Source organism: Tenrec ecaudatus, chromosome 18 (assembly GCF_050624435.1).
Source record: "Tenrec ecaudatus isolate mTenEca1 chromosome 18, mTenEca1.hap1, whole genome shotgun sequence".
In the NCBI taxonomy this organism is placed as follows: Eukaryota; Metazoa; Chordata; class Mammalia; order Afrosoricida; family Tenrecidae; genus Tenrec; species Tenrec ecaudatus.
Genome location: NC_134547.1, coordinates 16,187,891 through 16,200,474, shown reverse-complemented (window position 1 = coordinate 16,200,474; position 12,584 = coordinate 16,187,891). Strand labels below are relative to the sequence as shown.

Sequence of the window (12,584 nt, the reverse complement as noted above, 5' to 3'; positions counted from 1 at the left end):
TCAATAGGCTGTTAGAGACAAGGGACATTGGTGGTATAGTGGTGACTCCTGTTGTCATCTGCAAGGTCAGCAGTTTGAAACCACCATCTGCTCCTCAGGAGAAAGACAGGGGTTATAGGCCTATGAAGAGGTACAGTCTAGGAATCTCACAGGAGAAGTTCTACCTGTTCTACCGGGTAGCTATGTGTCAACATCAAGTCCTTGAGACAGAGTTGAGATGGTAGGGACTAGCACAGCCTCGAAATGTTCACTGTTTGTGAAGAAACTAGAGAGTTTCTAATAAAGAGGATTTCATGATCTGAGAAAGGGTTTGCTTCCAGTCTATGGACTGAGTATCAAGTGAAGGAAACCTGAGAGGGAAAATTTATGTGTTGTTGTTGGGCGACATTGAGTTGGTGCTGACTCAAAGCGACCCTATTTCCACAGAACCAAACCCACCTGGTCAGGCACACCTCAGTCTTCAAGGGCACATCCTTGCTTTTCAACATCTTACCGAGGTCTAGTGCAGCAGATTCACCCTATAGAGTGCATCTTTGTACTTTTAAAAAGACTTGGACTCTCAGCCCTGTCTCTACATGAGGCAAACTGGTGGCACAGTGTCTAAGTGTTGGGCTGTGACCTGTGTGGTTGGCAGTTCAAAACAAGCAGCAACTCCATGGGGGGAAGCCTGGGCTTTCTATTCTTGTCAACGGTCTCAGAAAGCCACAGGGGTCACTAAGAGTCAGCACTGACTAGATGGTAGAGAGTTTGGTTCTGTGGGAACTGGAAGTCAGTGGGACTGACTCATGTTTCTGAGTCTGGAAGTTTCCCACCTTGGAGGGAGTAGTAGCTCTCATTTTTGTATCACTTCGTATGAGGGAAAAATATGAGTCTTCCTTCTCTGAGAGGTTCCTGCTTTCACAGGTTTTACACAGCATAATTTGGCCCTGCCCTTTCACTCCCATTAAGAACTTGGTGGGTGAATCGACCTTGTATTCCCAGGATGTAACTTATTATGATCCTTTGTGGATGCTCTGTGTCCGTGTCACACTGGTTATCCTTGGTGACCTCACAGTCAGGATGCAGTTTCAGATGCATTGCCCGGAGCTTGGCCCCCCCTTTCCTGTAGCCTGACCTGATGTGCTTGAGACATTGATGGGCTGTGTACGTGTCAGCCTGCACACTGGCTCCACTCTCCCAGATCAAAACATATTAGGTGTCAGAACTAGGCTGGTGTGTGAGGGACAAGGAACAGAGAAGGAGCAGAGCTGCAGCTTGCCCATCACCCCACGGGGGTCTGACCATCCTCTTACAGCAGAACACATGTGAGCCTGTTCAAAGACTTATTGTATATAGAGTCAGTGACATGCCTAAAAGTGACAAATTAGTGACAGATTATTTGATCTTGAGGACACTTCTGCTATAAACCTGTCAGCCTGTGTACACCACACCCCACCTATTCTGAGAACAGAGAAAGAGCTCCCCTCTACATTGCATGATGGACCCAAGGTGTTTCCTAAAAGGGCAAGAGGAGCCAGCAATCTCCAGGGATGTAGTGAGATCATTGAGGGGCCGAGTTTGAGATTCCTTTTTGTCTAGGCAACATGGAATAAGAATAATTATTTTTAGGTTGTTGGATTTGTTTTCTTGCTCAGAGAACAAGACTGGCTTCCACTCCATCACTCAGGGCTGCCGTTCCAGGGAACCGCTTCCCAGACACTGTGATAGTCTTGATTGTGGTTCTATTGAGGGTAGTGGCAGGGTTATGGACATGGCAGGCATAGCTCCCACTGTCACCCATGGTGATGTTGGGGATAAGGAGCTGCTGTGTGGGTTGCCTGTAGGTTTCATGGATAAACCAAGAATACTGTGCAGATGGGTTCGAACCTGCTTGACAGGTGAGGCTGATGGTGTCCCCTGGAGAGTAATGCTCAGCTGAGGGGGAGATGGTGGGGGTGTCTGGGCCATCTGGAGCAAACAGAACAAAGCTTGTTGTGATGTAACCAGAAGGAAGGACCACAGCTTCCCTCTGAGTCTTGTTTTTAAAAAGCCCCACAGAATAAGCCCCTTACTACTTTGCGCTTGATCCTGAGACTACTGACCTGCTTCTCCAGCTCAAGCTTTGACCCCGACAAAGTCATTGACCAGGAGCAGCCCCACCCCTTCGCCTCTGCCTGGGTGACTGGGGTTGTCTACATTTTCCAGAGAAAGGATGCCAGTCCCTCCTGTGTGTCCAGGGGCTAATGGTCCATGTACTTGGACCCGAGAAGCCTGATGTTGCCAGGTCTCTGACAGGGAGGGAATGTGCTAACCAATTCTACATTAATCCAACTGACAGATTCTACAACTGATTCTACATTGACCCAACTGACAGATTCTACATTGCTCCAACTGACTGATTCTACATTGATCCAACTGACAGGTTCTCCATTGATCCAACTGACAGGTTCTACATTGCTCCAACTGACTGATTCTACATTGCTCAGCCAGTTCTGTTTTTCTGAAACATAATTTGTTGTTCAAATATATCTTAGATCTGGCTAATGATGGCATCTCTCATTGTTTTTAAATTATAGATATAAGGCACAAGTAGAAATTACACGCAATGAGACCAGGAGTAAGCCCTGTGGTTAATACAGTGGTCAGGACAGGAAGTGAGAAGATGGACTAATTCTTCTCAATATTTGATGGTGACTGAGGAGAGATCATGACCCATAGACTGGAATTCAAGGAATAAGATAGAAAAGACTGAGGATATAGCCAGGCAGTGGCTGGCTTTGGAAAGAGGACCCTATTCTCTCTCCTTGATCTTTAACGTCCCCTGTTCTCTGACTGAGGACAGGTGAGACAACCCTTACCTTTCCTGACATAGAGGTGAGAGTTCAGAATGCAGAGGGAATAACTTGCTGACGCCCTGGCCATTGTAGATTACTTGTGTCTGGTGGATTAGGATATTAATTAGAAGAAATACTTAAATTTCTTCCATATCTGAAAATGATTATCAATGGCTGAAAGATCCAAGATTCAATTTCTAAATAAAAATTGCTGGAAGCAATTTTGATATAGAGAATTTTAGAAGACCTCAGGCTAAGCCCTGATACCCAGCATAAATCACAGTACAATAAGAGGAAGATGGTGACGTCAGCTTGAGATCCGGGGCTCCCTGAGTGGGGAGAGACAGGTGAGCCTGCTGAGGGGACAGAATGGATCAGAGGGAAATTCTGAGGTATCTCAATACAGAAGGAGGGAAGACATCAAACTATAAGAGCTGGTGTTAGTCAATGTAGAAAAGAGGTCCCTGTCACTAACTCCTCACAGACAGATTGGGAATCGTTTATTTATTCACTCACTGTTCACTCCTTCCTTCCTTTAGAGCAGCGGTTTTCAGCCTTCCTAATGTTGAAACCCTTAATACAGTTCCTCAGGTTGTGGTGACCCCAACCACAAAATTATTTTTGTTGCTAATTCATAACTCCAATTTGGCTACTGTAATACATCATCATGTAAATATCTGATATGCAGGATGTATTTTAATTGTTCCAAATTGAACAATAATTAAAACTTAGTGATTAAGCACAAAACAATATGTGATTATATATTGTGAAATATTAGTCAAAATTTTGTCTTGAACCCTTATGTAGCATGGGTGACAGTTGTCACATCTGGAACTCGTACGTGGGCATATCTTCATTGGGGGAGTCCCTCCTGGAGAGGATAGAGGAGCCACCGTGTCTCTGTTCCTAAAACCATGGGAAATATGTTCTCCGATGGTCTTAGATGACCACCGTGAAAGGGTGTTTTGACCCTCAAAATGGTCATGACCCACAGGTGGAGAACTGCTGCTTTAGAGCAATTTATTCCCCGCTGGATCATGTGTGCGTGGGGAGAGAGAGAGCAGTGTCCTCTCCTTTGGGCTCTGGTGGGAGAGACACAGCACAACCCAGTCAACAAACACGGGAATGGCTCCCCTCCAGCGCAGGGAGCACGCAGATTGGTTGTATGGTTGTGGAGGCCTGTGGAGGCCTGATCCTTAATGATGACTACAGTAAGTAAATTAGTTCTTACATAAAACAACTACTCATTTGTCTGACACTGTCCTTGCCCCCGCCCACCTCCATGTGAATCTCTCAATTCCAACTGGGATGTCTAAGAACACAGTAGCTGAAGCAGTGCCTGCCTTCAAGGTCCACTGTCCAACCCCCCGCCCCTTTCCCACCCCAATAAGGCTGGGGGGAAAGTCAGGGCTGTGGCTGCTAACAGATCTCGATGTGGAACTGATCTGAATCAAGGTCTCTGTGAGCCCGATTCAGCAGTTCTTCTCGCCATGCCTCAGTTTCCCCTCAGTAAGATCAATGAAGGGATAAATGGTGTTGAGTTTGCCAGGCTGTCTGAATTAACCGTAACATATTCACAAGGCCTAACTTAAAGCTAGGGGTAGGAGAGCTGCAGAAATCATACTTCCTTAGAGAGTTACAGTCTCAGAAACTCACAGTGAAATTCCTACCCTAGCCTATCCTATCGTATAGTCAGCACTGACTCAATGGCAGTGTGTTCGGTCTTGGGTTTTATGCTCCACTGACCAGAGGGCTTCCTGAGATGGACAAAAACTACCTGCAGTATCTTCTCTGTGCTTTATTCTTCCTGGGGACACTGACCTTCCTGTGAAGTCCTCTAAATTGCCCAAGATAGTCAGCAAATGGTCTGGGGCACTGATTTATCTCTGGTCTCCAAACTGAAGCTCAGCAGAAGGACTGACTCTGTTTATTTTTCAGTGACTAGAACAGCTCTTGGAGCTGAGCTCTGGCTCCAGGAGCCCCAAGACTCTGAAGTCAGTCAATTGTTGCTCCTAGTCAGCCCTGCCCAGGGGGTGAATAGGGAATCCTGGTGACAGGCACCCCAGGCTCAGGAGGCATCAGGCCTAGGACAGGGTGTGGAAAGTCCTTCTGGAGCATGAGTCTGTCTGTGAGGACCCCGAAGTCACTCAGGCCAGGACCTCACCAAATGCTCCAGGGTCACCTTCAGGTGAAGTGCACCTGGGGGGGGGGATTGATGAGTGATCCCCCCTTGCTTAGTTAATCCCCCTCAGGGGTTCCTCCTTGCAGGGAATGTCTGCAGGGTGCAGATTCAGGAGAGGACTCCTGATGGAAATGCTCAAATCCAGCAATGGACTAGAGCAGTGAGTAGAGGCCCAGCAAAGCTCCACGCTGTCAATCATTATCTTAAAGTAGAGTTAGCCCCTCCCGCCCCCAGATGTCAGAGAGGAATGACTCACGGAATACATGGATCTGTCCAGTCAATCTCTCAGGCAGTCCGTCTGTCCTTGTTACATGTAGCATGTAGGCTCCTGGGTTTTCCAGGATGACATTGAACAGCATCAGGGACCCAGAGAAGGATAGAACCTCTCGGCCAGTGTGGGCTGGCCCACGAGTGACCTTTCTACTCCCTAGTACTTATGCTAAAATGAGATCCTTGGGCTGTAGGCGGTCTCCTTTGTACCAGCTGTAGACTAAAGCCGCTGCTTGCAAAAGATTGCGGAGGAGAACATCCTGTCCTTCAGCAGCAGCAGGGGGCATGGATTCCAGGGTGAGCTGGGCTGTGATGGGCGGGCTCCAGGAGAGTAACAGGGAGACTAGGAGGGAAGAGAGAAAGTGACATCAGCACGGGGACCAGGGTGTTGGCCCTTGAGCCTGAGCAGGTCCCTCTCAGCCCTGGGACAAGGAGGAGTGAGCTTCTGAAGGTCAGCACTGCTGAGGGCCTTTGATCTTGTCTAATGTCTTGTGTCTCACACTCTCCCCAGGTGTCCGCTGGGCTCACTAACTGCCCTCAGGGACCTGCTCAAACTCAGTGGAATCTTCTGAGTGGCATACACAGACCTCTGTCCCCACATCCGTCCTGTCCCTGCTCTGTGTCCTCCATGGTGCGTATCAACATGTGACAGCACATGGAAATCTATTTGCTTGTGTATCCCCCTCTCCCCTAGATGTGAGCCTCATGGAGGCAGGGGGCGCTGTACCCCTAGTGCCTAGACTGGGCTCAAACCCCTGCTGGAGGGATCAGTGAAGGTTCTCTTCCACGGCCCGGTGTTTCCTTGTCTGTTCCTGCGATGGGTCAGCAAGGACACTGTTTAGAGTTCCTGGTCCAGGCTTTCCCTAGCTGCCACACTGACATATGTTAAAAAAAATTGCTATGAGTTTTAAAAATGCATTGTGTAGAGACAGTTACTTTGGGAAACATACTGCACTTGAGGTGTTACCCCCCTTACCAGTTCTCACGGTGCAATGGGGGATGCTTTGGGCCGCCAACCACAAGGGCAGCAGTTTGAACCCACCAGCTGTGCCTCGGGAGCAAGATGGCGGTTTCTGCTCCAGGAAAGATTCACAGCCTTGGAAACTGGAAGGGCAGCTCTCCTCTGTGCTGTAGAATCACTGTGAGTCAGAGCTGACTTGAAAGCAGCAAGTTTGTCCTTTTCTATTCTGTTTCTTTACCAATTCCACTTCCCTGACATTTCCTGTTCTGGCCCACCTCTCCCTTCTGCATCCTCTCTACTCTCTCTGGAGCTTTCTGTCACCTCCTAGACTCTTGACCTCCTGGGGAGACCCCAGCCCATCTCTGTTGTCCCCCTCCCCCACCCCAGGGAATTGTCTTCTCTTACCTGTGAGCAGTGTCCCCTGTGAGGAGCTGTACCCTCTGCCGGGAGTGACTGAGGGGGGCTGCATGGGTCTCTGCTGCTGCTCTCTGCTCCCTCTGTGGGAAGAACTCAGGACCCAGAGCTGCTCACAAAGCTGGTGGTCCAGAGGAGTCCGCTCTGCAATCCTTTGCACCATGCCTTGTCCAGGGGCAGGCTTTCCCAGGTCATGTGGGCTGGGGGCGGGGTCTATTCTTGGGTCCCTCTCTTTTCCCCTCCCGTTCCACTTCTGCCTCTAAGCTTCCTTCATTCCATTCCTGGCTTCACTATAGCTTCCCTGGGGGCTGCTGCCTCTGACTTCTCAGTCTTGGCCCTTCCCACCTCATCCCTCCTGGTTGCTGGGGTGAGCCCAGTGCTGGGGCCTGGGCTGTGTCCTCTCAGAGTCTGGGAAGGAAGCACAGTTGTTTCTCCTTTGGAGTTCTCTCTCAACACCAGTTGGCTTTTCCTTTAGCCCAGAAGTTCCAGGGGTGACATCAGGACCTTCGTCACTGAGAATTTTGCCACATTCCACAGAGTCATTTTATAAAGTGCCCAGCCATCCAGGTGATGCCTTAACACACCGCTTCAGCAGCTACACGGTTAATGTAGAGGATGCCTGCCCTGCAGAGCTGAGAACCAGTGATCTGTTGGTGGGATGACATCTGACCCTCTCCTGTGGACACTGTAGTCAGAAAAGCAAGAGACCCAACTACTGTCATCAATTAGCTGTGACTCACCCCACCCCTATAGAGGGTGTCGGAGATGGTAAATCTTCCTGGGAGCAGATAGCAGAATCTTCCTCCACTGGTGAGTTTCACCAGCTTGTCCTCTGCTTCCTGACACAGAGACAAAGAATCTGGTGTCAGGTAAACAAGCAGCCATCTAGCTCCGAAGCAACAAAGCGTACATGGAGGAAGTACACCTGCCTGTGTGATCACGTGGTGTCGAAGGGATCAGGTATCAGGCATCAAAGAACAAAAAATCATATTATTGTGAATGAGGTGCAGTGGAGATTGGTGACCCAAATCCCATCTGTAGGCAACTGGATATCCCCTTATATAAGGGTCACAGGGAGGAGACGAGCCAGCCAGGGTGCAGTGTAGCAACCATGAAACATACAACTTTCCTCTAGTTCTTAAATGCTCGCTCCCTCCACTATCATGATCCCAATTCTACCGTACTAACCCGGCTAGACTGGAGGATGTATGTACACCGGTACAGATAGGAACTGGAAACACATGGAATTCAGGACAGATGAACCCCTCAGGTGAGAACAGTTTTACCAGGAGGGTGGAGGGAGGGTGGGATAGAAAGAGGGAACCAATTATAGGGATCTACATAGAACCTCCTCCCTGGGGGATGGACAACAGAAAAATGGGTGAAGGGAGACATTGGACAGTGTAAGACATTGCAAAATAATAATAATTTGTAAATTATCAAGGTTTCATGGGGGAGGGGAAACAGGAAGGGAGAGGAAAAATGAGGGGCTGTTACCAAGGGCTCAAGTAGAAAGAAAATGTTTTGAAAATGATGTGGACAACAATGTACAAATATGCTTGACACAATGGATGGATGTATGGCTGTGATAAGAGTTGTATGAGCCCCCACTAAAATGATTAAAAAAAAAAGAATCTGGTGTCCAGGAGGGAGTTGCCATTCCTGGGGGATGACAGGGGACATTTCCCGAGGGTCCTGAAGAGAGAAGACTGGTGATGCAGGTTGGGGGCTGTGAACCCCATGTCATCAGGGCAGTGTTTCAGGGGGGGCCCTCTCTTTGGTATCTGTTGGCTGAGTAGTGGTCAGAGCCCATCTGTGGTTTCTCTGACTGTCCGGGCATCCTGTGTCGTTGTCCAGGTGAGGGGCTATGCCTGCCTTGCCTTCCCCATGGGTGGGCCCGCGCAGAGTGAGGAGCTGCACAGACACCCCTGCAGCACAAGGGCCCTGAGTCTCAGGCAGAAGGCACAGGACAGAGCTGACCTGGAGGACGGGCTCCTCTGGGTCTGTGGGCGGAAAGGATGGAAACCAGTCTCCGCTTCCCTCTCTCTAGGGAACAGCCACGCCCCTGTCTCAGGGGAACTACTTTTCCCTGTGTTATGTCTCCCTCTGGGGGCCCTGAAGACACCTTTGGCGAATAGCTGTCGGGGCAACAGGGATGCAGCCCAGGCTCCGAAGGACATGACCTTGTTCAGGTTGTGAGTCATGCTCAGATTCTGTTCCCTGCAAGGCTGCAGGCTGCTCTTGCTCCTCCCCAGGGTAGGGTGCGTCCAAGGAGAGGGTGGACGTTGTTGAGAGAACCGTTGGTTCTCCTGTCTGGATGGCTGTTCGCCCAGGCGGATGTCCTGCCCGAGAGCACCTTTCTGTCCACCAGCTTTAAGTGAGGAGCTTGGTGAGGTGTTTGCAGTAGTACTAGAGAAAAAGTGCTGAGGAGGTTGTCCCCACCTGCCCTACTCCCTGCCCTGCAATGCCCTAGGTTCCGTCCATCACAGGGCTGGGACATCACCTCAAGGTGATCCATGTTCATGTCTATCATCTCTGAGTGACCTTTGCACAGGGCTGATCACTGGAGCATTGTCCCACCTAGGACGCTGGGGTCCTGTGAGGTTCCTATTAGGGAAGAGGAACTCTTCTGAGATGAAAGGAAAGGTAGATCCTATGAAATCCTGTCTTCACTCTGTGTTGTGAGTTCTTATCCAAAGACTTCTTGGAACTGGGAATAGGATTCAGGAAACCATAATCAAGCATCCCACAGATCAGGGACCCTTTGGGGTATGGAGACTCACCCTAACTGCTTTGTGGCCACTAACAAGTTACAGATCACAGCCCTGGGTTATTTGTCTTGGAGCTAACTAGGACTCTGTGCTCATTGTCAGAAGAGGCTGCTCCTTCATAACATGCTGAGGATTAAAAGGCCCATGTTCCTGGACAGCCCTGGGCACTTACTGGCTTCTTCCTATGTGGATGCTGCTGCGTCTGTGGAATGTACTCTGACCTTCAGCAGTCCGCACGGGAGGTGACGTGGTTCCTTTTCCTCCATTAAATAAATGCTTATTGCACATTGTTACATGTCAGGTCCTGTCTTAGGCCCCGGGGTCCACACATAAGACATGAGGTTGGAACGAGTGACGTCATGATAATGGCTATGAAGGATACCTCTCTGGGGACCTGAGCAGGTCTGGCGATCACAGAGAGCTTCTGCCACCTGGGAAAGGCCCTCTTGAGTGAGTCCTGAGCAGGAGGGGGTGTCGTCAAGGGAAGGAGGGAGGGTGTGGAATGAGGAGCCTTGGGCAGAGGGAAGGGCCCTGAGGTGGGCAGAGCGTGGCTGGAGGGAGGAGCTGACAGCGTCCAGTGTTGGTGGGCTGAGAGTGAGGAGGACTGGGGACTGAGGACTGCTGATGGGGCTCAGACCCTGATGATCTGGGGACAGAGTGAGGGGTCAGCACTCTTCTTTAGTGAAAGTGGGTGAGGTTCTTGGCTCTTAATAGCTTTGCTGCCCTTTGCTGGACAATTAGAAAATATAGACTAAAAAAAGTGCCAATTTGTGTTTACAAATTATTGTGAAATTCACACAGCATACAATGGTTATATGAACAATAGACAAAAATAAATTTTTTAGGTCAAAATGTATTTGAGAAGACACTGAGACTTTAAAATAATCATTTTATTGGGGGCGCGTACAACTCAGAAACCACACATATGTCCATTGTGTCAAGCACATTTGTACATGTGTTGCCATCATCATTCTCAGAACATTTATTTCTACTGAGTGCTTGGTGTCAGCTCCTCATTTTCCCCCTCCATCCCTCACTGTCCCCCTACCTTATGAACCTTTGATGATTTATAAATCGTTATTACCTTGTCATGTCTTACACTGTCTGATGTCTCCCTTCTCCCACTTTCCTCTTGCCCGTCCCCCAGGGAAGGGGTTATATGCAGATCCTTGTAACCAGTTCCCACTTTCTATCCCACCTTCCCTTTACATTGATGAACATGTCAATTCCTCAAACATGGATAGCAATTACGAATATATGAGGGAACTTCAAAACACTGGTGGAAAAGTGGATTATAACAGAATGACATTTTCTGGTGAATTTTGGAAACTCACTTATGCATCCAGCTAGCACTAGAGACTTGAGGTACATATAGTAAAAATTAGCAGAGTGAGAAGAAGAAATGGACTTTACTAATTAGAGCATTTCAATAATACACGTTAGACCTCAACAGAATATTACAAAGGAAATAGGGGACTTGAACAGCACTGTGACGAACTGGGTATAACAGAACTCTCCACTTAACCCCGCCAGAGCCCAGAGTGGCCTCCAGTGTGCATCCTTGGGGATGAACACATGCTAACAAATGATAAACTGTTAAAATAATTGCAAAGTGTTTTCTCGGCCCCGGTGGCATAGAAACCAGATGCAATAGCAGACAGGTAACTCATCCTGGTCTCACCCGACAGGACCATCCCAGTCCTGCCCTCCAAGGGCTCTCAGTTCTGAGCAGTGAGATTCTGGTCAGAGGACGCGCATGCTGTTCAGAGGTTAAGGTACAAGTGGCTTTGCACGAAGGCGGCACATGCTAATTTCCATCCCAGGCCCGACGTGAGGGAGACCCAGAAGTAGGCCACGCACTCTGGTGACGGAGGTCAGTCCCAATTTCAGGAGATGGCTGCTGTGTCCACGAGAGATGACAAAGGCTGGGGTGGGGCACGTGGATTGGGGAGAGAGCAGGGGGTGAGTATTCAGATGTGGGTTGTAAGGAGGGGTCTTTTCCCATTCTGGCCAGGAGGAGACCCTCCGTGAACACCGAGCTGACCTGCTCCATTGGGCACCTGAGTGTGCATGTGTGTGGGGACCTTTTGGGTGCTGTACCGGCTGGGCCTGAGCCCAGGAGCAGGGCAGGACCAAGACCGTGGGGATCAGATTTCCCTCTGTGGGTGGGGTGAGGATGGGAGTGAGGAAGACCTGGTGACTGTGAGGGACCCTAGTCAGTTCCTCTTCCCTGTGTTCACAGGCAGAGTCATAGTAGCAGGGCCTGGCCTGCGAAATGAGTCTTCCGATAGTCTCTCTGGTGGATTGTCTACTCTGCAGGGTAGAATGTGACAAAGTCCCTTGAAACTAGCATGAGACTCCACCTGAAGGCTTGAGTATAGGGTCCCAGGGCTTAGTTGAGTCCAGGAGCCCCAAAGCCTTGACCAGGGCTCAGAGAGTAGAACTCTGTGTTTAGGGAACTCCATGCTGGGTGATGGGTTGTGGTTACAAAGGCAGGGCCTGGGCTCAGAAGTTAGGTATGAGAAAGTCTCCCCATGTTGTGCTCATAGAGGCCTGAGTCTCAGGGCAGGGAGACTCACCAAGGCCAGAGCAGGCCCTCAGCCTCCCTGTGGGTGCAGCAGTCAACCCTGCAGGGTGTGGCAGAGGATGTGGGCAGGGATTGCTATTGCATTTTTGTTTCCTTTTATTCTTAGTAGCTGAGACCAGAGGAGGCCTCCATCGTCCCAGGATCTGCAGGGCAGTATGAGGAGAGCTGAGCATGCTCCTGGTTCAGTCCTGCTCTTGTGAATCCCACTCTTTCCTGTAAGTGTGGACCCCTTACACCAGCTCCCAATGTTGTGTCTTCCAGGCAATCAGAGTAGCTTAGACAAGGTATTTCCAGTGAGAACTCAGGGAAGAATGAACCTGGACCTTCAGGGCATTCTTCCCAAAGAAAGAAATCCTATGGTCACAAAATGAGGTGAAGGATTCTCTCTGTTCAGTGTCTTCCGTTGCTCCAAAGAGGTCTGGTGTGGCAGATGACCTAATGCAATGTGATTTTGATCTCCACTGATGCTTCTTTAGAGAATTGCAAAGCCAGGGTGTTACTCGTAAATACCTGAAAATTGGACCTTGAATAAGGAGGTCGGATGCATCTGTGGGGCTGGAGAAGCATTTGGAAAGTTCCATACACT

The 12,584-nt window shown here is 49.5% G+C and overlaps 1 protein-coding gene across 1 annotated transcript in view; it reads right to left on the bottom strand.

Moving 5' to 3' along the window:
* LOC142431621 (cell adhesion molecule CEACAM7-like) overlaps positions 1 to 5,895 on the bottom strand; it is a 53,898-nt gene extending 48,003 nt beyond the window's left edge. Inside the window, 1 exon segment of the mRNA XM_075536639.1 lies at positions 5,853 to 5,895. Coding sequence (XP_075392754.1) covers positions 5,853 to 5,895 — 43 coding nt within the window.
* Positions 5,896 to 12,584: the final 6,689 nt, after the last annotated feature.